At 39.1% G+C, this 25,440-nt stretch overlaps 1 protein-coding gene and 1 long non-coding RNA gene across 4 annotated transcripts in view; one reads left to right on the forward strand and one right to left on the reverse strand.

Annotated features, from left to right (window-relative positions):
- Positions 1-686: 686 nt before the first annotated feature.
- On the reverse strand, positions 687-3,506 carry asip1 (agouti signaling protein 1). The gene is made up of 3 exons (XM_037101665.1): positions 3,341-3,506; positions 2,000-2,049; positions 687-896 (listed from the first exon to the last, which is right to left on the reverse strand). The coding sequence occupies exons 1-3, from the start codon at positions 3,504-3,506 to the stop codon at positions 732-734; spliced, it is 381 nt and encodes a 126-aa protein (XP_036957560.1). The 3' UTR covers positions 687-731.
- Positions 3,507-7,797: 4,291 nt separating this feature from the next.
- Positions 7,798-25,440, forward strand: part of LOC119021909 — a 70,320-nt gene continuing 52,677 nt past the window's right edge. For all 3 annotated transcript variants that reach the window (XR_005075797.1, XR_005075798.1, XR_005075796.1), the window contains exon 1: positions 7,798-8,325. This is a non-coding gene — a long non-coding RNA (uncharacterized LOC119021909). The remainder of the gene's footprint in view (positions 8,326-25,440) is intronic.

The following is a 25,440-nucleotide window of genomic DNA, read 5'->3' on the forward strand; positions in this document are numbered from 1 at the left end:
TCTGCATCAGTGAGGGTTTAATAACTTGCTGCCAGCTGAAACATATTAATAGCTGCAGTAATTATCCAATGGTTAGTTGAAACTCTTTTTTGGGGGGGCAGGCAGTGATTTTCAGTGTGTCTCAGTGAGGAGCCAAAAAACTTGTTAGTAATAAAGTGATAAAGTATTTATAGATGCAACAAAACATTATTTTTGGTCTTTTTCAATCAACGGGTAATATTATGAATTTAAAAAAAGGTGCAGAGAAGGTGCTTCCTGGACTAAATGATGGGATTACATGAAATGCTCTAAATAAAAGCAATAACAATGTTATTACAACAGTTTTACTGCCCTTCTTAAAATATTCGATACCCATTTTAATTAAAGTTTGAGTAAAACAATGTGTAAAAAATAAAGCACTATATAGAATTATTTGTGCATATATCCAATTAATGCATGCTTGAAGCTCGAAGTAAAATACAAACGTATGATAAATCATCATCGCAGGTCTTCAGTATAAGCAGTACACCCTGTAAGGTTTTAGGAAAGCTCACTGTGGTGCAGTCCTCTGTGATAAAGTGCTTTCATGCAGTGAATTTTGGGGGTAAAGTTACGAACCGAGGACTCAAAGTGATTCACCGCTCAGTGTTCACTTCGAGCGGTTTGCTTTTAGCATGAAGTTTTGTTTGTGTGTTTGTTTTTTTTTTAATTGGTCTGATAGCTCAGAGCTGTGACGGGCTGCAGTGGGATGTTCAGCAGCGAGGGTTGCCCATTCGGCAGTAACACACAGTTCTGAAGAGCCGACACTTGCAGAAGGCGCAGAAATCACAGCACACGTTGCCTGGAGATTTACAGCTTCCCCCCACGGGAATGCAGTTAGCGGGAGGAGGAGGGCGCTTCTTCACACCAAATTTGTTCTGAGGGAAAGAGAGAGAGAAAGTCACAATACATGAGATCATGCTGCTGGAACAGCGAGCAAAATAAGATAAATCAGGGAAGGATAGAAGGTATAAAATGAGCTGCAGTGTGTGTGATGATGAAGAGAATGAATTATCAATGTGTTGTGGGAAGTGGAAGTTCTGGTGCGGCCGGATTGTGAAAGAAAAAAATAAAAAGGAGGTATGTTTTGAGTATGTGAGTTATTTTCTTGGCTCTGGATGACGGTACGTGTGACAAGATAATAACTGCTTAAACGGTCCACTCAAATGATTCCAAGCTTGTCTATGATCAGGACCATGAGAAGCAGCTGAGAGTCTGGGCCAACGCTAGAAACAGTACGTTTTGAGTTAAAAAATGATTTTGTCACACAAGAAACAGAACATCCGTCAGCATGTTCTCACTCCTATCACGTTACACACAACAGCCTGGTCAGAGTCAGCAAGTTAACGGAGGCAGCACATAAGAATTTAAGTGGATAGTGTTCAAAAAACTAATGCGTTTAACAGAATGTGGAGAAACAGTGTTTTTGACATTATGACGTTTATGTGTTGTGTTGCAGAGATATCTACTGAAGTTAGCGTGCTAAGCAGCTAGCTCCGGCAGCACACACAGCTAACTACACTCCCCGGATCCCAGTGCTCCCAGGCTGCACTGCTAACTGCCTGGCTAACTGAGCTAACTGGTGAGATGCTGCACCACTATTTCCTTGAAAGGTGGCTGCTTCCACGTCACGTAATGCAAGTGACATCAGTGACGCCACTTTTGCATCACCAGACTGAATGTAGTTATTTTAACTTTGTACTGTGATCTTTTGCTAACTCTAACCAAACCGCAACTATTTGACAACATTAATAACAGTCCAAAGGTTCTCATTTGTCTTAATATGTGAACTGTTTGTCAGCATGCTTTATTTTGAAAGACTAACCGGCTGCAGTGACTTGTTGTTACCTGACCGCTGAGCCTTTATTTTGAAAGTCTAACCTTCACATATAAAAACTGACAGCTGCCGTATTTGACAAGTTGTAATCTTTTTTTTTGATAAATCATCTTCACACACGGGTCAAAACGTCTTTCGTCGTACCTTTTTCTGTTTCTTCGGTTTCTTGTTCTTCTTTTCTGCTTTAGGCAACTCTGAAAGAGAACATCAGTAAATAAAGATGCTTCTGGAATGGCAGAGAATCGATGACAAACTGTATTAATGTAGTCCCTTTAAAAACACAGTCTCTAAGTGCTTTACAGAACCGAATAAAACAAAGAGCCAATAAAACAAGCTAAAAGCAATAAAAACTGGAAACAAAGGACACAAGGAGAGTAAGACAGGATGTCATGAAGCAAATAAAATCAACAAAAAGCTTTTTTTAAAGTGATTTAAAAGATAAGATAAGACTTTGCAGCCATGGTTTCCTGAGGCAGGTTATTCTCTAACTGCAAAGACTCGATCACCTTTGTGTCAACATCCGGACAACAAGTGAGGAAGAGAGTGAAGATCTTTGCAGAGTGGGGCAACGAAATTCTGTTAATTAACTTGGATCATAAAGTCAATTCTTAAACCAAAAGGTAGCCGGCGTAAGAGTGTTAGATGAGCTGGAGGCAGGACACAGATCTTAACTGGTGCTAGAGAGAGCGAGAAGAAAATCCTGTAGGTTCACCGGCAGTGACGGCATGAAAAAACGTCTCCAGCTGAGTTTTTAGTCAGAAATGACACTGTGAGTTATTGAATGACCGAGAACCAAAGCTGTTCGATATTTGAACATTTGCACCATCTTGTCTTTTAACCATATTTCCTCCAGATATCCAGAGAACCTCCTACAAGCCTGTCAAGGAGGACAAAGTGTCGAGTCTCACAAACACGTGCTAAGCGACAAACTACTTATCGATAATCAACCTGGCACATTTTACATGTAGCAGGCACATTCTGTGGTGCTTGATATCTTTTTCTTTTAGGTGAATATCAAAATCCCTCTAGAGGTTCAGATCACCTATTGCAGAAAAGTAATAAACTTTGAGTTCAATACATACGAATGTTTCTTTCCTTGTAAAAAGTGCCTTGTAGAAAGCAGAGAAAATCACCAGACTCCATTTAAAGAAATGCACAATTTTGAAACTTTTTGAAATCAGAGAAACTGTTAAACTTTGTGAAATGCTGTCTACAACATTTTCTTAACTATTTGTGGCTTCTTACTCATTCGGCCATAGATATTTATATCTTCAGTTTGTTCTAATGAGGTAGATGTGTATCTGCATATAGAGCGGGGAGGTGAGAGCTGGTCAGTGGAGAAGCATGTGACACCCTGATATTAAACACAGCCCATTGTTTGGTTTGAGAAAGCACTTAAACTGTGGAAAAAAATATATATATATATATGTCTGTGAAAATAGCTGAGATGTGACTCTACAAATAAAGTGAAACTTGCAAACTTACCTACAATAACTACAGGAGGTGTTCCCATCTCAAGGTTTTGAGACAGAGCACCAGAAACAAAGACCCTGTTGCTCGAGAGCCCCTCGTCAGGGACCATGTGAGCCGAGCTGAGGACGTACTCTGTCACGGCGAGCACGAAACAGCCAAACAACAGGAAGGCCTGCATCTTTCCCTGGAACAGAAGTAACAACAATGGAGGCGAAGAGTTGAAAGGCTTGTTCTGGGAGAGTATGAAGTTGAATTTTCCTCATGGGAATACAAAGAAATACATTTAGAGTATATGATGTGTACTTTCATATCAGGGAAACTGTAGGTTTTCACGGGTCCATTTTTGAGATGGGCCCAAACCCAACATACATCAATCATCTCCACTTATCCTTTGCAAGGAGCCTGAAGCTGATCCCAGCTGACTCTGGACTAATGGCGGGGTTCATCCTGGACAATAACCTCACTTTCATGTCTGTGGGAGGAAGGCAGAGTACCCAGAGATAACCCACGCAGACACCCCTTCTTGCTGTGAGGCACTAAAAACTGCACCTCCAGACCCAGCATGCATAGTTTTAAGTGACCTCATCATAAAGTGACCTGTGAAAAGTCTCTTTTTGGTCATACAGGGGGTTTTAATTTTCTCATCTCGTTGAAAAGATCTGCAATAGTCTCTCATATCATTTTTTGCCCCAAAACAAATCCAGATTTTTCTCTTTTGATGGTCTGTGATTACAACTCTGATTTGGACGACCACATGCAGCTGTCATGAGTTTTTCTTCCAGCCGGAGGACTCAGTGAAAGCAGTGTCTGGAGGTTGCCTGGGTATTGTCTGGGCGCATGTGCCTCCGGTCGGACTGTATACCTCCTCTGCCTTTGCGTGCACCTCAGGATCATCCAGGAAGAGCTGGAAGATGTTGGGAACATTTTGGACTAACCTTGCTTGGCTTGCATGTGTTTTACATTTCTCTCTCTCTCTCTTTCTCTCTCTGTGCATTCGTTTGTCTTTCTGACAGAGGATGATGAAACTGAGCAGGGAGCTGAAGCGCTGCAGACAGTGTTTCTTGAGCTGCTGTCAGGACAGCCAAGGCCAGCGAGAGGTTCAGCCCAGGCACTGTTACTTATTTATTTTATTCCTGCTGCTGAAGTCTGATCAGTCTTCATAGTCCATATTTTTTTTTCTCTACACGTTCAGCACGAGAAAACTCCGTCCAGGCTTTTATTGTTGTATCGTGTGTTTGTGATTTCATAGTGTCACTCTTGTTTATTCTTTTCTTTTTTCCTTTCTGTTTTGATTCTAAATTGAATTTATTTTGGTACCTGGCTTCTTAGCTGCAGAACTTGTCTTGTATGATTTTCCACTGGGTAGACAAAATAATGTCTCGTCACTTTTAGTCCACTGCTACTATTCGTTTGGTAACTTTAGTCAGTAGTTTCTTTGCAGATTTCATGCTGCATCAGAGACTCAGCAGCGCACTTTTAAAAATGAATTTCCATTATTGGCAATCTGATTTAAAGAACGTTGATTATGATAATCAGAGAAATTTTAAGTTGTGGGTCCAGTAGTCAGCCAGGCCAACATTCAGTCAACCTGGAGTGTACAGTGTGTCCGTAAATGTATGCATGTAATTTTTTGTTAAAGAAAATATTATATGATTATGATTATATCATTACTTGATATGTTTAATATCAGAATCTTTTACTCAAGTGAGACGTTTGAGTACGTTTTACAAGTCAGGTAATTTTTATTTTGAAACATTTGGAAGATGTTGCAGCAATGACATGGAGTTCAAGAAAAGGGTGGAAAACACTGACACTTAAGAGATTTAATGTTTTGATTCATTTTTTCATCCGTGACAACTTCAGAATCAGTTGTAACTAACATGAAACTGACCGGTAACTCTTTTTTTTGTAACTGCTGAAGCCCACAGGGGTTAAAGATTTTAGGTGGAGTATCACTTTAAGCATTGTGCAATGCCTTTGAAAGCACTGGGAGCATTGAGCAAGAATGTTACACACATTGTATTTGTCAAATAGCACCTCGATCCACCTTGATACGTCTCCCGCAAAGCGTCTGGTTCGACTTTAATGCATCAACGGAGGATCATAGTGACTGGTTCTCGTGAGGGCTTGGAAACCACCCTTCAGTGCACTGCTCCATTTCAAAGCAGGATGATTTAAAGAGGCGAAACTATTACAGAAAACTCAGTTAACAGGCAACAAAAACATTTGCAGATGTGTGAGCAAAATATGAGGCCAGAAGTGTCCTCACTCTACACGCTGCTGTCCAGATATAAGATGAAGGCTATGAAACCCTGCAGGGAGGAGAGGATTCATATCTGTGCATTATCTCCTCAGTGCAAATACAAAATCATTCCAAGGTGTCTGCAGATCAGAAGTCGCTCCTCAATCCGAATTTAGAGGTGAAATTTTTTCATTACTTAGGATAGCAAAAAACTGCGAGGAGTCTCATTTTAATCTGATGTGTAAATGTTGTATAAAAGCTCCACTCCTCATCACATCCATCAGTGTTTAGGCTGCTGGGAGGAAGTCTTTATTTTGTCTACACCCTTTATTTTGGACTGCTTATCATGCTGACCTACTTCCTGCTGGGATCCGAGTGCCAAAGTTGTTTCCCTCTGCTCACATTAAGTCAGATCTTACTTCAATTCCCCTTTCTTGTTTTGATTCTCTTAATCGTGTCTCCCTGAAATATACTGGTTACATTAAGTTAGGTTAGGTTACATTAAGTAACACTTGTTAGGGTTCAGAAAAGTAAAAAAAAATAGCGGTTGTTTCCCCCCCAGTGGTCTTGAACAGTGGATTTTGGCTCATCAGCTGTAACACCATCCCCATCCTGTCTATCTATCAATATGAAAGCAGCTGATATAGATTTCATGCAAATGTAATACTAAACTTGTAGAAATGGCCGTACTGTACAATGATACGTTCACTTTTTAATATAACTGTATAAAAGCCAACATTTGCACAAAAAAAAGAAGCAAAATGTCCCACAAGAACAGAGGAGTCATCATCACCACTGCTCTGAAAATGATCAGCCCTCTCAGTCCTGTGGAAATCTGATCTGTGTAAATATATTAATCCAACATTCACACGGCTGATTCAATAATAATGCACTGAACAACTGAAACAAGCTATACTGCACAGTGCATACAGAAGCACTGTGTGATCAGACCTGCATGAAAAAAAACAGATGATGATAAACTCGGAAAAGAGTGCATGAGATTGTAGAGAAACATTTAAATATCACTTTGAAAAGTCGATATTTCAATGCAGCCTGTTGTGAAACTTGAAAGGAGACACAAGAGTGCAGCGTGCCACGAGCAAGAAAGCCAGGAGAGGATTCAGACAGACATCAGAAAACACTCTGTCACCTAACATGACTCTCAGGTCTGTGTAAAAGCAGCAACTGTGTGCCAGAAAGACTGTGGCGCTTGTTATTCCCAGTAAGACAGCTGCAGGGTCAGAAAAATAAAAATAAAAAAGTTCTATGCTGGACAAAGTGTTTCTCTGAAAAACACTGCAGTCACTGAGTCTCTGGACCTGTGGCATAGTGGTTCTGTGGTGCTGAATGGAGAGCTCCTGCAAGTTCACACTCATCTTTGGAAATGCTGCAGTGTCACTGTACTGTGACATGTTTTCACCCAAAGGTTGATGATATTTAGGGGAAGATAGTCTCTTCATGGATGTTGAAAGGCGAAGGTTATTACTGCTGCATCTTAGTTTATACAGCACTTGTTGACTCTTCAATTTCAGATAATGATTTTGCAACATTTTAAAACCATACATCGATGATGAACTTGAATTTCATGTCCCAAACTGACAAAAAAATAATCAAGAAATGTTGATTTTGACGATGGAACACATATCACCAGCTATCATTCTGGTATTTAAGACATCTTTATGATGTTTAAATTCACTGGTGATGATTAAATTAAAAATAAATGCCTTTTGGTTTGATATTCAACAGACATGAGGTCCTCATGACATGAGACCGAATTCATGCACTTGACAGATTTCCTTTCAAATTGACTGTGTGGAAAGCAAATTTTTTTTTCACTTGATGTTAATGGGGAAAAACATGTACTTGTAACCAGGTGAAAAAAATTCCCATATATTGAAAATAAATGTATATGAATGTATTAAAAACAGACTAGAAAACTAGAATGTTCCATCACAAGTTTAAAATAGGGGTGTGAATCAACTTTTTGTTTTACCCACCTCTGGTTCAAAATCTTAAAACGGTTAAAAGATACATCATAAATATGATATAAGGCGATTTCATGGTTGATTTAAAGATGTAAACTTTGATAAATCAGTTTAAAAGGTGCAGAAGCATTATCTGATAGTGTGATTTATTTTGAAAAAAGTTATAGCTGAAACAGGAAGTCTTGTCTGTGACGAATGGTAATACTGATCGTTCATTGGTTGAGGTGAGTGATTGACGAACGTGCCAGAACCGGAAGTACGAGCCCGGGCTACGTTTGGTCGCTTGACAGAGAATGTCCCCGGAAGTTGATGTAAACAAATAGTTTGCAGTTTTAGTTGATGTCTCAGACTTTTTACTCTTCAGTCTGTGTCACAATAATCACGCTACACATTTTCCGTGAGCAGCTAAAGATAATTTCCACTCGGAAGTGTTGTCACACAGTTATAGCTTCACCCGTTTATGCTAGCTCGTTAGCCTGCCGTTGGTTGTTAGTGTTCGCTAGCAAAGTGAATGGACTCCTAGCCTCCGTGTAGCTAACTCAGCAACCGCTAAAGGTTGTAGTTCATCGTTTCTGAAGTGGACACCCTGAAGATTTGACAAGACTGCTTCCAGCGGACACAACTGAATCAAATCACGAACAGTATGAGGGATGAGGCTGTCGCCGGATTGGCGCCATTTTGTTTGTCGTGGAGACGAGGGACTGGCTAAAGCAGCAGGGACCGCACCTGCCTGCCGGTCACCTGCTTCTTCATCTGAGACTGGAAATGAGGTACCACACTTCAGTTTTCTGGCCATTAGTTTTGTGCCTCTCAGCAGGCCTGGAACATTGGCATATTTTATTGCTTCACTTGATTGTTTATTCTGTGCCATATCTGAATTTGCCCCAAATAATGCTACACATTTCATCTGACTTTTATTGCATATCCCAATAAATATCCCCAACTCATTTTGATACAGAAAAGAGACACATAATTTGGCTTTCTTATAGCATTTTGCTCTTTTAAAATAAACGCTGTGAAATGAGACCTTGTCAATTATAATAAATACTCTAAACAAAAAATAAAGGCCTTTATAAAAAAGAAAACTTATGACTGCTTAGTCTGCAGGTTAAACAGCAATACGTGGAAACAGGTTGGGAACAGTTATACCACTGTTAGTTTTTTTTTCCAAAAACAACTACAACAGCTAGTGTAGGTGGTGGAGTGCATGTAACTTTTTGTGTGGAAAAGCAAGCTGCTGCTTCATCTTCTCTTGATTTGTGGTGATGCTGATTTTTCAAAAGACTTCCAGAATTTGTAGACTTTTTTCCTGGTTGATTCTTTAATGGCTGGGCCATGAATGCTAAATAATTTGGGGCTAAGAGTTGTGAACAACAAATCTGTACTGAAATACTTATTAACTTATGGGGCTGGGTGATATGGCCTAAAAACTGAATCCCGATTTTTCCACTCCAAACTCGATTTACGATTTTAATCGATTCTTTTTTTCCTTCTCAGACTACAAAGAAATTATTAAAAGCATTGCATGTATTTTAATGCTTTTATTTTAAACAGATTTGCCCTGCCATTGCCAAGAGTGCATCTTCATTGCATAGTAAACATGACATGCTGATAGATGTACAGGACATGAGGTGTGTGCTTGCTGTCTATTTTACACATTTTTGGGCAGGAAGACGAGCCTGTCTGCTTCCTCTGGCTTGAGACATTCCCCATTGCGGCTTCGTAGCACAAACCTGGGGTCAAACATTTTCAGCGTGTGGATCACCCTCCGGTTTTTCCACTGTAAATACGGGCACCGTATCTTTAGTGATATGCAACGTGACTGTCCGCCGGGCCCCTTTCTTATATGGGATACAATTATTAAATGATTCCTCTAATATTGGCTGCTTTATAGCGGGTGTTTGTGGGCTGCTGCTGTCTTCTAGTAGTGAACAACAAGTGTCCCACTGTGATACATGTGTCTGCTTTGAGATGCTGAAAGAAATGGATCGGTCCGCCGCCTTTAGTTGCAACAGCTTTTAAACAAACTTTGCAGTGGACCATGGTTTGTTCGAGGTCCGACGCCACAAAACTGAGCTACTGATGAGACGGGAACGAGCTCTTGGCTTGCTGCATGTCGAAGGCACTATGAATTACAGGAGCCCGTGGGGAGCGGCGGCAGAGTAAATTAAAGAGAAAATCGATTTTATTTTTATTTAATCGTCCAAAACTACAAACAGCCCTAGTAATTCGCTTACAAGCATATAGCTCCACCATTGTGACATGATATGCTCTGCTCAAATCCTTGCAATCCTTGACACACAGATTTCAACAATCAAAGATACAAACTTGTGAATAAACTAGCTGGTCCACTGTCAAGAATAATCTGGTGTATAGATAATGTTGTAGACGGGACATTGTGTTAGAAGATGTTGAATCAGAGCCAAAGTATCACGTTTTTAAATTAGTTTATCAGCAGTTTACTGGAAAAGTCTGACCCTACCCGACTCAAGATTTTATCAGTTGAATCGGATTTTGCTGCTAATCAAAGATTCAGCAAGTTGTCTCTGTTTGAAGTTCAGCTCCTCTAAACTTCTTTATCAGCCTACATCAGTATGCTTTACTTGCAGACGCACGTTTTAACGCCTTTCTTCGTTATCTGTCACGTCAAAACATCAGATTTCCACAGAGTCACAGAAAATAAAAGCGTTTTCTCCACAGTGCAGTTTAAAAATCTATCCACCGTGAAGCATCTCTGTCAGGCTCCTGACAGCGCTGTCAGAGCTGATTAGACCTCTGTCAAACAGAGCTGCTGCACTGGACAGTATGAGAAAACTTGGAAACCTGCTCAAGTAGTGAATCCACTAAAACTGTGAAATTGAAAATTAGCGTAAAATCTTTCCTTTCAAAACTAATATGAAAACATCTCGTCCCTCACATTTGGAAAGTTGCTATAAAAGACTGCATTAGGCGTAACTGTTCAACAATCACCAGCTCCTCATTTGACCTCTTGACCTTTCTGTTTCGTGCATTGTGTGATGTTTGTGTTAATTAACCGATGTACACACACACTGTATTACAAACAGTTTAATGGAAACCTTTATGCTGCAGGATTAGATGTGTGTACATGTTAATCTGTGCGCACAGACTCATACGAGTCCCACAAAAAACTCTGGCAAAACATTGAATGGTATAATTCTAATAAAATCTCAAAATAAATATGGTTAAGCTCATTTAGAATATGTACAACTTTCATGGCACATTAACTAGAGCGTGTGGTTTGGAGGCATTGTTAAACTTATTTCTTTCTCCTCTGAGCAGTGTGAAGTGTTTACGCCAATGACTAAATGATCTGATTATTTGTGAACTGGTAATCATTAGGCCCGGTCATGTGCTGTGGATTTACAGATGATTGCAGCTGTGCTCCATTGGTGCATACTTTGATTAGATTAGATGCGCTTTTATTAGATTACAGAGAAGAAAGTAGGTGAATACAGACCCTGGCAGCAGAACAGATACACACATGGTATTAGTTTCAACAAATGTGTCTCACCATCAAACGCCAATTTTCATCCCGTTATATATACGGTAATTATGCTAATAAAAGGAATTGGGTGTAATAAAAGTTGCTTTTTTGGTAATTTATAAGGTAAATGAGAACAGACCAGTTCTTTTATCTAAGAGGCTAAACCAAGACAAAATATCTGACCTGCACACGGCGGACATCAATCTGAGGATCTTTAGACTTTCTCTGTCTGAACACCCACCCACCCACACACTCACTCATATTTTCTAAAGAAACACGACTAGGAAACTGGCGGAACAGGGGGAAGAATAACATCAGAGCGCCCCGACAGTCTGGTTCTCGTTTTGAAATAATTTTGCAGTAATTTCCATCCCCGTGGACATTAGTAATAAATGTGGGGGTTACTTTTTAAATGTGTCCTCTCTGTTGCAGTGGTTGCTGGCTCCACTTTCTCACACACACACACACACACACACACACACACACACACACACACACACACATATATGCATGCACGCACACACACACACAGGCCAGCTTTCTTTTCTTTTTTTCCATTATCTGTTTTTAACAAAAGAATAAGAAACAGCAGGAAAATGACAGAAGACCTGCAACTTTTCATCCAAATAAACTCTGTTTATCAAAGGAACAAACGAAAATCTGCTCATGAAACGGAACTTAAGAAGCTTTGCTAAATGTTAGCATTTAAACTATATACATTTATTTAAAGCAGCCATTTTCACACCAGTTTTTTAAACAAAACTTGGATGTTGTAAGAAACAACCCTGTCTCCTGATACAAGACAATTATGGCATTTTGCATTGACAACAGTCTGAGTGTAAATGTAAATGCTTTACAAATACATATAGGTATAGGGTTTGATTTGCGCAGTTAAGCCAACAGTGACTCCTCTCTGAGTTGAGCTGCTGAAATCCAGATGAGGGTTTCTCCGAGTTGTCTTCAATTATAACTAGAGGAATTCGCCTTTCAGGTTTTATGCTGACTAAAAGTACTACTTTGTATGAGCAAACAGTAGATTTATTTATGTTTTTATTTAAAGAAATGAGACTAAAATGAGACTCAAATTATACTATAATGTTACAAAACAGGGCTGCCATAAGTTGGGCCCGTGGGACAAAGATGGTCAGACGTCAGGACATTTCTTTTTTTTTTTTACAATTATTATTTAAAAGAGAGACAAGAGCAGAATTTTGCCATTTTGAAACGTGGTGGAGACATGACTGTAAGACAGTGAATTAAGGGATCGTTGGATCCTAGCATCATTTAGCATCCTTACAGTACAATACAAAAGATGTTTACATTTGGCCCTTGGCTCATATTTAAGTTTCAGTTTTGGATAAAAGATTCGGCGCCTCTGTTCTTAGCAGATTTTCAAAAGGATGAAAATACAATGCAAATAAATTTTGTGTGTTGTTGTTTGCTAAAAAACTCATAGGAGTGTTTATATTCTCACTTCTCCTTCACCTCACAGCTGTCTACAGTCTTTGTGGCTCTAACACAAAGCCAGCATCATCATTGTCTCTCAAAATATGATAGCCTGACTCAAAACAAAGCTATTTTTTGTCCTTGTATTTTGAGTATCAACACTCACCTCCTGCGGTTTTGCAGAGGTTTGTAAACAGTTTATATCTTGATTCTTTCTGGAGGACAGCAGAGCTGCTTGGATTTACAGCGTTTAGAGCGCTTTCCAACAACAGTTTCACATCTAAATGCAAATAAATTGCGAGAAGTCAATAGAAACTTTATAAATCCCTCCTGCAACGTAATAGACTTTTCTGCCGTTGAGCCATCTGTTCGGCTTGTTCCAAACAATCATATTTTCAATGAAATATGGCTCAGTACAAAGCTTTTGTCAAGCTTTTTGTCAGCACGGTGTGTATATCAGCCGACTGCTGCAGGACACAGGTTGATGAGAGCGGTGAGAATTACAGACAGTGTGTCGTAAAAACCAGAACAAGGAACTAAGTGTGGTTTATTACAGCTGCAGAGTCTCTATTGGTGTGTAACCCCGACCCCTATAAAGTCAAACAGCACACGATTAAATATTCATTGATGGAGATTTGAGTTTTAATACTTTCATTTAATATTTGGAACAAAACAAGCACACATTAGATAATAATGTACGGTATGAGTGTGTCTAAGCTCTGCTTTGGAAAATGATTCCCACATTTTTCTACAGTCGTCAAAGAAATGATGTCCAGAAGGAGAAACAGACAACTTTATTTATAATCTAACCAACTCAAAATACATTCAGAGAGGCAGTTTGAGTCTTCGATAGAGATGTTTTCATATGTTTAGATTGGACACTCTTGCATTGTAAACCAGTGACAATTTGAGTAATTTTTTTTGTTTTCCATCGTATATTATATATATATTATGTGATCAAGATGGAATTGAACAGTTTTGCATAAAAATAGTCAGTTATTTTGTTGCCTTCCCAGTTCAGAAATACTGACCACCTGGGACTCAGACTAGACTGTGAACCACTTTTGTCTGCTCAGCCCGGCCTTAACATTTTGAACGTCCATCACTAAAAGCTTACAACCCAGGAAACCACTTGTATAGTGCTGTCTTTCCTTTCTTGTGATTGAATAATCACTCTGTATCCAAATGGTTCAGTGTGGTTTCACTGAGAGTTGATATGCTTTTATAATTCAGTAATTGTAATTTGTATTTTCTGTTCTTTTGTTTCATTGTTCAGTATTTATGCTATTTTTTGTTTTTCAAGGAACAAGAACATTGCCAATTAGCTAAGGCTATAAATGCTACAGTGTATGTTTTAAGGCTACTCAGTGAATACACTGAGGCTATATATATAACTCCTTAGAAACCAAAAAAAAAAATCATATTCCCCATCGCCCACTTTACGATCCCAGAAACCCCTGGAGAGGAGGTCAAGGGTCAAACCCTGGATAATACAATGTGTGACGCAGCCCCTCCTTTTCTTCCATCAGTAATCATTGTTGTCAGTGAGGCGAGGAAAAGAGAAGGAGGTATGGAGGAGGATGAGTCAACCGGATGGTAGTTTTTAACGTCTGTGTCACGTCTGACATCTGGGTCTCAATACTGCACACCGCTTTCATCTGTTTGTGGTTCGACAGGTACACATGAATTATTCTAATCAGAAATGTCTTTGAAAACGCAGGTTCCTTCTTCAGTTTTCCTTGTTGGAAAAAAAAAAACTATACATCATCTTTTTGTTGAGGTAAATGGTAGAAATTTTTATTCCTTCCAATCATCCAGCAAATAAAAGCCAGCGTCTCAGACACACTGTTGGCATTTTATCTCTCACATGACAGGTTCTCAAACACGCTCAACAGGGAGGCTCCGAGCTGGGCAGAATATTAAAAATAGAACAAGAAGGAGTTTCACTTCACAAAGAAATCTGATATATAAGGTATTCCATTCCTGTCATACCATAGCACACGACAGCGCGCCACAAGACAATACAGTCACTCATTAGACAACAGCTGGAAGGTTCATGGGGATAAAATATGTCTCATTATCTATTCTCTCTGTGAGCAACAAACAGATCAAGGCCAGTGTTTGAAGAGCTGCTAGAAGTAAATACTTTTTATATTTGATTTTATAGACAATATCTTTCATCGAACTTTGTGGAGCTTCTTTTTTCTCGTATTCCCAATGTATCTACATTAAAAACGGGACAAAGCGTTCTTGATAGTAGCAGAAACGTCGGCACACATCGATGTTCGACGGAGCTGCAGAAAAATAAATACTGTTGAATTACATGGAAGGTTATCCAGTGAAGATTACTCTTAATTTCACTAAACACAACATACTTCCATGATTTTTCCAAAACTTTACATTGGATTTGAGTAATTTCCATTACTTTTCCACACCTGGAAAACAAGATTTTTATGCACTTTAAGACCTAACAAGCAAAACATTAATCAAATTAAACAAAAACGAGATATGTCTTCTTAATCATATGGTAAACAGTTATGTAAGGAATAATGTATAGAACGGCGGTCATTAAGCCCCGACAGGACAAACCGGACCGGGTCTGTTTCGTCCTGTCGGGACTTATTTTCCAGATAATGACCGCTGTTCTATACATCATGCCTCTTATTACACAGCTACTTGCCAACACGAAAAAAAAAAAAAACTCACACAGTGTGTCTTTTTACAATTTATTCGTTACCGTTCATAGTGTTTTTCAGCAGTGAAATATAGTTCGCCAAACTGACGCCGTTTCACTGCATCATCTCTTTTTCTTTTCTTGACTGATGACAACAACTCAGCCTTTTGCTTTTCACCGTATTTTTCCAAAAGTACTAAAGTTAATGTGAAACTCATCCATACTAGTGGCCTGGGAGTACATTTTTTGATACGTAGTAGACTACATATCAGCTGACGTCGCTTAGTGACCAAATACGCTGAGGTGATAAGTGACCGGACTACTTACGGAGCAAAGATTCAAGAACGCGGAGTGATACCAAATACGTGAATCAGAGGCAAAAAGGCCACTTTCCTTGATGACGGTCAAATATGCTTAGCAGCGGTCACATAAAATAACTGACCGCTGAACGTTGGGAAGGCCCATTCAAGTGAATGGAGCACACTACAGCATTAAGAAGAGCCGTGTAATAAACTTTTACAGCACTTACAAGACATACAAAGTCATACCTACCATCAAATTAGAGAAAATAGTATGTTCCTTGTTAGACTATAAATGCATTTATACCCTCAATGCACTTATAAGACGTTATAAACCATAATATCTATCAAATTAGACAAAAACTAGATTGAATAATCTTCCCTTAAGTCAATAAACAAATATGTACACCCCTAAGTGCACTTATGCGATATAAGAAGCAAAACTTTGTATCATATTAGACAAAAACTAGATATATGTCCTCTTTTAGACCATGAACTAATGCAGTTTTACCCTAATCACACTACAGACACCTAGTCGGCCGTACTTTGTGTCAAATTAGACAAAAACTTGAAATATTGTGTTTATTCGATAATAAACAGTTATATTGTAAGTACACTAATAAGATAAAACATAGAAATTCAATGTTCTTATGCTGGTATGGAGCTCAAACACAGATGGACACACACACACACACAAAGTCAGAAGGTGGGAAGTGTGTGTGTGTGTGTGTGTCTGTGCGGGTATTACACCTAACACCACAGCCGCCAAGACATAAAACAGCTCCACTGTAAGAATGTTGTTACAGACTGACTGCAGAACAAATCCACCACAGTAACAAGACTATAACCAAATAAAAACCGCTGATTTAACGGTTTAGGTTGAGGTTTATTTCCAGGGTGTTAAAAGTGATCATGGAAAAAAGCCCGAAGTGTCTTAAAATGACAGACCGTTATTGATGTTCTACAGCAGACAGAGTAAGACACTGGGGTGAGAAAGTGTTTCACATCTGGACAAAATTATCAAAGGGTCAGAGGAAGATCATGTCTATCTCAGGGTCTTCGGATCCTCTCGGTCTCCCTCATTAGACGTCAATTTCAAAATCGTAGAAGTCGTATTTTTTGTATCAGAATGCTGGAGTTGGATCTCAGGCATGTTTTGTTCATTTGAGTTTGTTCATAGCCTGTTTGTCAGTAGCTGGTAGAGCCTGGGAGTCACAGCTTTGTGATTCAATCAGCCATGAACTTGTTGATGTAACTGACTGAATTGAAAGGAGTCATTTTGATGATGTCTGTTACAGTTACTACTTCAGAACACTGATGTTTTACAGCTAAATCCTTAATCCCTCTATTGCCATTATTAGATATAATCATGGGTACATATTTATATGACTTATAACAACAAGGCATGACATTAAACCTATTTAAAGCCTATTTTTTTGTACGCAATTCATTTTAGATTATGATATCTGAACTGATGAGCAGGCGTGAGGAGTAATGGAGTACATATAACAGGAAAACGTAATCGGGATATGAAAAAGGTAACTTCTGTTAAAGTAACAGAAGAAAAATGTACGTAATGTGAGTACAGATGCATTTAGCAAAACGCTGATTAACGACAGGATTACAATTTTATAAAATTGATTATATACTAGTGTGTGACCACGCGCATGGGCACACATGACATCTCCTCTCACTCAGCATCACTCAGCATCACATCACTTATTGCTTAAGACTCATTCATAAATAAGATTGAATCAAAATCATCTTACTGATATTTATGTTCTTATGTTTACGTACTGACACAATCTACAAGTAACAGGCATCAAGTTAGATTACTTTGATATTGATGATACTTATACAATTACCCCACTGGCTACATTTTTTTTAACAGGTGATTAGTAACTGTATGCATTCATGCAAATACAACACCCTCCCAGCCCCACCAGCAAGCGTCTACTTGCCCCTTCCAGAACAGAATATCACACCGTAGAGAAATTTAAATAAGATGTAAATGGAGAAGACAATCATGAATAAGGGTCAGTGATATAAAATAACAGCAAAACTATTTGTGAAATCACTATATATGTATGTACAGGTAAAGATATAATTCCTGCTAGAAATAGAGATTTAAGTGCCCAGTGCTACACTATAACAACAATGTGCATAATGTTAACCGTAGAAATAAATGCTAGAACAGGTAGAATATTGCACCTGACATTGCACAAAAAAGATGATTTCACTCATGAAGCTTCATTTAATCTTTAATTGGAAATAAGACATGTTTTTGTTTACTTTCATACTGTTTTTTTAATAAATATAATATATAAAGCTCTTCATCATTTAATCAATTTGTGACATAAAAAGTACACCTTTAATACATCATTAAATCATAAATATTACAAATGGAGGTTATATTGTGCTATGACTGTAAGCTGTAATGAATGATGGCAGGTAAACGCAGCGCAGCTTCAGACGTCAGAATTCTGCTATCGGTATTAAACTAACAACACACTGTTCACGCTCCTTAAACTCTGCTGACAGCTTTTTAGAATGACTTTTAATGAGCACACAAGCCTTTTTCCTCTTCATTTAATAATTAAAAAAAAAAAAAAAGCTGTTTACACTGACTCCTGAAGATAACTGATGACGGGCAGAGATAGTCGATAGATGGAGCCCTGACAGCGTTGGTGCTTTGCCTCGAACAGAATGAGGAGAAACACGCTCGCGTTTCCTCACAGTGTTACTGCACATGTTGTACATACGGCAAATACGTATTAATAACCATGAAGAAATCCGTTACTTCAACTGGTCCTTAGCAGCAGAGGATTCTGATGTGAACTGTCACGGTGCCTGTCATTATTTACAACCACACTGTCCTTCCGGCTGTTTGTCACTGAATGAGCATGAACGCGTTGAAACATCAGCCCAAACGCTGGGTTGAACAAAGCCGCTATATTTCAGCTAATCGCGGACCAATTTGGTTTTCATCATCGTGTCCAGATTTTTACTTCAACCATGTCATGTATAGTTTCTTCATCACGCTTTACAGGCCACAGCTGGGGGAATCCTTTCAAAGCAGCTGGCGCAACTCGAAAAGAAATCTGTGGCTCATACAGGATGATTTACACTAAATTCCCCTCACATATAAGATTTCTGCATGGGGACCGTTAAAGGATTTCTTTTTGTCATACATGCGGTGAGAGTTTGAGCCTTGGATGTCTATGGGTTTAACTCTCCTCAACCTGCATTTACGCCGCTGAACAGATTTCCCAAATCTGACCATGACAATATCGGATCATAATTTGCGTTCACCTTACCTGTGGATCCTGGACCAGCCGTCTGTCAGTGTGCCACTTTCTCAGTTTCTCTTGTTTCAGTGATGTGCCGCTCTTCTTTCTCCGTCCCCCCGTCAGCCTTTTGCTTTCTTGAAACGCGTCTTGATTTTTCTGCCTCTTTGGTCAACAAATCTCAACTTTTTTCAGTTTTTTTTTCAGTTTTTTCTTCTTCCTTCTCCCTTTTTTCTCCACTTGACCCCTAATTTTGTTGTTTTTTTATCCTCAAAGTTTCTTCTTTTTTTGCTCTGTTTCACGTCTTCTCTCTCAAAGTCTCTGTCCGTCTCTGTCTGTATTTGTTTCTTTCTTTTTCCAGATCCCCTTTTATCCCCCTCTTCTCTGTGTCTTCTTTTATCCCTGCTTAAGTAGCTGTACCTTGCCCTGCTGCTAGTAATGAAGACATACCGGGAGGTTTGCACTAGAGGCGGGACCAGCGTGTCAGTGGGTTGGGGGATGGGAAAGGTCAATTTATGCAGAGGATGGACAGATAAATGTGAACCAGACCCTCCTATGAGGTGCTGTTTCTAGTTGGTGTTATTTCTGTTACCTAAGGCTGACAACTTAATATCCCTTTTACCTGTTACATCGCCCAGTGATGTTTGGTTATTTTGAGACAGCGTTACTGTGATGTCCTTCTCTGGAAACCTCCTTTCCCTTAAACTCCCCCAGACCTGGACTCTTCCCGTTGTGTTGGCGATTTCCTACTTTTTTTCTGAGATTGTCCTTTAAGGTGCTCTGTCATAGTTCCGAAACAACTACGTGTAACTCGAAGTTAGTGTTAAATAATTGGTATATTCTCGCTGGAAAAGTGAAACAAATGTATGAACGTTTCTCACAAGCGCAATGCGAAAATGTGCATTACACAAAAAAACTGCACGCTATTTTTCCCTGTGACAACTATGCACATCGAGTCTGTTGCAAATTATTTGTGGCGATGTGCTCCATTTTGGTCCACATCTTCAGTCCTACATTTGCGGAAATGTTGATACACGTGTCAGCATCACACATATCACATTCGGATTTGGTCATTTACGTGAGTGAGGCTGAATAAATCCCCCCCCAACCCCAAAATCTCTGGTCTCTGTGACCAACATAAGACATAAAAAGCTACATCACCGTCTTTGTTGTATCGCGGCTCCTTGGCGATCTCAAACTGAAACTTGTCCTTGACTTGGTTGTTGAGGCAGTTGTTGTCGAGTTTGTGAGATCGAATTGATCAGGTTTTCTCCCATTTTGACCTTGACATCTGTTGAATCAAATTATTTCATTTTTGCAGACATGTATATTTGCGCAGGCAGCAATCCGCTGACTTTGTGACTTTGTTAGTGACTTATGTCCCCACAACATGTCCATAGTACACACACACACACACACACACACACACACACACACACACAGACACACAAACACAGGTTTAGCTGAGCTGTTCTCCAGATGTTTCTGTGCATGTTTTAACATTTTCTTCGTCCTGGTGTTGTTTAGTCGTCATTCAGACAGATTTTTTTTCTAACACAGGCTGGTGAAACATTTATCACATTTATTTTATTGTAGTTTACACATTTTTCCTTATTTTATTTTATTTTTATTTTTTTATTTTACTCAGAACTGACTGTAGCATATACTTATTGTACTTTCTTTTTGCTATTAGTCTGTTTTTGTATTTTATTCTTGTGTATGTTCTTCGGGAATAAAACGGTTCTGTTTTATCTTGTGCTTTACAGTAACAATAACAGGAATACAGTTCGATAGGCAAGATGTCTTGAGCTCTTAATAAGGTTTTTAGTGCTTTGCCAGGGGTATACGTGTTTCTATATATTATATTATATCATAATCTACTGTATTATTCTTAAATAGTCTTAGTTTAAAAAAAAAAAAAACGTACAAAAAAGAAATCAGTATTCAACATCTAAGATTTACATCACCAAAAGTGTGAGAGAGAGAGTGTGTGTGTGTGTGTGACCCTTCAAAAAGCAGCAGTGGACGAACAAGTGAGACAGTAAATACTAACATGCTTGAAGAAGAATGAGCTTTGTGAAAAGATAATAATGTAAGAAAATAAAATCAGACTGCAATCCAAAACTCCAAAAAAATGTGTTGTTGAGTTTGATGCCCAGAAGTGGAGCTGGAGCGTTCGTAAATGTAACTCGTTCGCTCATAATAAGCCCAGAAACTCTGGGTTAATGCTTTTAGAGCTCAAAAGGTCTGAAACTATCGAGGGAAAAAAAGCTTATCTGATAACAATAAGTATAAATAAGTGGGAGAAAAAATGACATGCTGGACGAGAGTTAGAATAAAAAAAAGTGGTCTTTCTGTAGGTTGATGAGTGTATATCCCTGAAAATCCAAACAGCAGTCTCTATGAGTGGTGAACTGTGTTGGAGGAGAAGGGAGGAGACTAGTGCATTACAATTGTTAAAAAAATAGATAAATAAATAAAAAGAAAGGACGCTCTCGTACCAAGAAAGTTGAAATTTGGAAACGTATTTCTTCTTCTTGGACCCTGTTTCATAAATTTTAAGTGGCAAACTGAGCTGAGCAGAGTTTACAAGATGAAAGTATGACCAACCCCAAAAATTCTGTGGCTAGTTATATGATATTAAAGAAAATGATCCCTATGCACAAAGACTGATGTGAAAAAATGTATCTAACACATAAAAAACACACACATGCTCACACAGAGATTTATTATTTGAAACCCAAAAGCATCCTGCTACAGAAATTGTTCTAGGATCAATCATATCAAATGTCCTAATTTCGTGAGAATTTATTAAAAAAGATGTTGAACACTGTGACATTTCTTTGGCACGTTACTTCTTTTTGTGTTCCCAGAAACTCCAGCTGTAAAAAAGAGTTGCGTAAATACAAGGGATTTTTCACATGATGTGTTGTTTGGTGCTGCCAATTATTCTTAAGCACCAGTACCCTTCCCATATATTTCATTGACGGATACCAAAACCTATTCTCAGTTTTTCAAACAGAAATTCCAACTCAAACCTCAACTCAGCTATGTTCATGTCTGCTGAGGTTTTTAGTTCTATATTTATTTTAGGTCATAGATCAAAGGTGAATAATCCCTGCCTGCATTTAGTCGCGCTATTTTTCTACAATGAAGCAGTTTACCTTGAAATATCTCGTCAGGCTTCCATTTCTTCTCCTGTCAATAACTCCTTATACGACCTTTAGATGTTCTTATATTTTTATTTTTTTCCAACATGATTTAGATCCTCATGCCTGAGAAATGTAATGAAAAAAAAAGTTTTAGATATTAGTTGCATGGGACTGTTTGGCGTCCCAGCCAGTTTGTTATTATAAAATATTCTAGAGGATGTTGGTGATGAGATAGCATCGTCCTTTTTTGATGTTACTAATTATAGAATGAAAAACCTCCCACTCGTGGAAGTACTAACCGATAAAAAAACTCACCTTTGTCCCCAGATGTCAGAAGTTAAGACATGACACAGATGATGAAACTATTGTCAGCTTGATTTATTTTTGTGAAGTTGCCGCTCCAAAGTCCGACTTACAGAGTTAATTGAAGGAGAAAACCTCCTTCGCTCTCTGGGTCAGATGTTCTCAAGAAAGAGAGGTCGAACCACATGGGAATGTTACCCAAGGTTTGACCTTTGACCTCATCACCATTTATGTCTTGGATCCTAAAGTAAGAGATCTAGGATGTGACCTTTGACCTGTAGTTGCGGTCCACTGAGTGTGAAGTCCATAATGTTGCTGACCTCTGACCTTGACATGAATTCACAGGACAGCACTGCCCTGAAACTATCACAATTACATTATTTGATTTTAGTGTATTTATGCAGGCACAGAGTTCCATTTTTTATTTTTTAATGCTGCTCTAACAAATTGCAACAGTGGATCTAATCAGTTGGTGTACTGAAAAGAGAGGATGGGTTAAGACCAAAAGAAAAACTGGCAGAAATGATCAAGGTCCAGGTCATGAAGGTGGTTTGAAAAATGTAAAAGGCCTTTATTTCATTGGGCTATAAAAGATTGTACAACAATATACCATCACGTATTAGCTTAAGCATTCTTCAGGACCAATGAAGTGATTGTCTCTGTCCCAGCAGTATTATCAAAGAATCACAGCTAACAAAGTGGCTCCACTAATTCAGTTACAAACAAGTTTTTAAAAAAAATTTTTAATGACTTCTTCCCGAAAGCCCCCATTACTGATTTAAAAGCTTTTATTTTGAAGCAGCATTACAGTGAAAGTATACACCAGAAGTAACTAAACATGACTCCAGAAATAGCTGAAAGCGAACACGACAAAACAGTAAAACACAACAGGTGTTTGAAAGAACAAACAGGGCAGGAGAAACTAAAGAGACTCATCTAGAAGCTACAAAAGTACTGAGAGCTGCATACGCTGACTTTATCAATTTGAAGGGGAGACGGTTGCTTGTTACGGGTTGGTTGCCATGTTTCAAGATTTCTAGGCAGCCCGTTGTTGTTCTTGTGCAAAATCTTTTGCAACATCAAATGTACTTACATTCAGACTTAACAGAGTCTGACTACCATAAATGAAGCTTTTCACATTTAAGTTGTTGTGTAACCTCTTGGTCACAAGGTACAGCCAAGTGTTTTGTGATGCCACACCAATCAAACAGTTAACATTTTCGGATAGAAAGCCAATAAGATCACATCATTGCCGTGTTCTGATCATTCTGTCACATTTGTGAATCTTGAGCCTGAAACACATCGGGCCAACCGTTGGCCGTCTGAAGCGTTTGGGGAGACTCGGACGAGTTCGGGAGCAACTCTGTTCGGTGTGTTCAGCTGCGTAGGAAACTTTTGTAACTGTGCAGACAGCGTCTGTTCCGATTCAACATGCAAAGACTGAGAAGGTTGGCTGTTGGCCGTCGGAGTCATTAGACACTCTGATTGGTTGTGTGCCAGCTATATGACCGTTCTGATTGGCGGTGTGCTAGTGAATCAGCGCGGTGTGTTGGAGGGGCGGAACACAGTGTGCACTTTGTTTTTCTATTCACCCGCTGTTGGCTTATTGCATGTTGCGCAAGCGCAGAACGTGCACACTGCTGTGGAGTTGGCAGCACGTGGTGTGATCAATGCAACTTTTCTGCCGAACGTGTAAGACAAGAGGCAACGGAGTGGTCGGATTAAGGCAGTTGGCCGTTGGTTTGAGTCTCGGCGGTGTGTCGGGGCCTTTAAACCCATCTATAAATGACCTCAAAATCAGGCTGTTTGTAAAGTGCTGTTCAGTGAATCCTTATTTGGATAAACAGCTTTTTCTGTTTGAGAGATCAATGTGGAATTCCTTTTCTGCAGAACTCAAACTGGACCATGACTGGGATCATTTTAAAATCAAACTGAAACAGTTGTTGAAGAGAGATCAGTCATGTAATCACGGGGGAGCTTGTGCTTTCTGTTTTTCAAGGCACAAGGTCATTTGTATGTGATTGCCCAAAACAGGGTTACATAACAAAATAAAAGTTCATGAACTTCTTCATGCTGCACAAATGACAGAAAATGTATTCCGTTATTTCTACACAAATATACGTAAACAAGTTGTGTATATTTGAATTTGTATCTGGGTGAATGTAGACAGCAGTAATATGATGGTGATGATACTGTGGTCGGCATCTTCACATCAAAAAGTGGATGTTAGGGAGCGTCAAGATGCGATGTTGTAAACATAGAGTCCACATCTCCGAGGAGGAGAGACAGAGACGTGATGGAGACAGGTCTCTGACAAAAACGTTTTTCTTTTTCTGCAACTGGACATTAGCTAGGCGTGTTTGTAAAACCAAGACGGATTAGCATGACTACTCATGCTACTCTGACTCTCTTCCTCCCTGGGGCAGTCTGGGAGGTCGGGTTGGATGGTCAAAAAATGCAGCGGGCTGTGGTCTCAAACTCAGAGCCAAAAAAAATGACTGAAGAATGTTGCATAATTTTTGTTTGTGTTTGTTTTATTTTGTGAGGGACTGGCATCGAAAATGAGCTGAATGCTTTGGTTTCTGTTACATACTTGTCACACTACAGTTAAACACTGAATAATTAAATGTACATTTTTGCTTTATTGGTTGAAAGCTTGAAGAGAGTTTGCTTTTCTTATGCTGCATCCACATAAAGGTCCTGTCCCTGCCAAGTCTTTCTTGCTGTGGGGCAACAGCGCTTACCGCTGCACCGTCACCCTTCTCCAGCATGCTTATTTTAATACAGTCTTGCTTGACACTTACTACTACTGTACTAATACAGAATTACTCCTCCCATTCATCATCAGGAGGGAAAAGCAGGAAGTGTCTCAGTCAGGCTCAGACATATCGGGCACAAGGTACAATTTTAACAGAATTTAGGGACAAATTATGGATAATTGCTTAAATCTATCAAGCTCCTCATATCTATTGGCTTCTACCTATCATGCTAACACTGACATTATTAAGTCTTTTATTGATATATTAAGATTGCTGCCCTTAAAATAAGCATGTGAATTTGTTTTTGGATCAGCCTGCATTTCACATTTCCCACATTGCTTTTCTCTGCATGAGTCAGTTTCTTTTCAAGCAGCGGACTTCAGATGGATCAGCTATGACGAGCCAGTTGGGTTATTTTTTCTGTCTTAATACCAATGTGGACCAAGGTGATGCATCTAAG

This window comes from Acanthopagrus latus, chromosome 6, assembly GCF_904848185.1.
Source record: "Acanthopagrus latus isolate v.2019 chromosome 6, fAcaLat1.1, whole genome shotgun sequence".
Classification (NCBI taxonomy): domain Eukaryota; kingdom Metazoa; phylum Chordata; class Actinopteri; order Spariformes; family Sparidae; genus Acanthopagrus; species Acanthopagrus latus.

What these genes read in the sequence shown, in the direction of transcription:
- asip1 (XM_037101665.1), bottom strand. Translation starts at nt 3,506, where the DNA reads ATGCAGGCCTTCCTGTTGTTTGGCTGTTTCGTGCTCGCCGTGACAGAG. An exon ending in ACCTCCTGTAGTTATTGTAG is followed by an intron (nt 2,050 to 3,340) that starts GTAAGTTTGCAA and finishes GTTCTCTTTCAG; the next exon opens with AGTTGCCTAAAGCAGAAAAG. An exon ending in AACCGAAGAAACAGAAAAAG is followed by an intron (nt 897 to 1,999) that starts GTACGACGAAAG and finishes TCTTTCCCTCAG; the next exon opens with AACAAATTTGGTGTGAAGAA.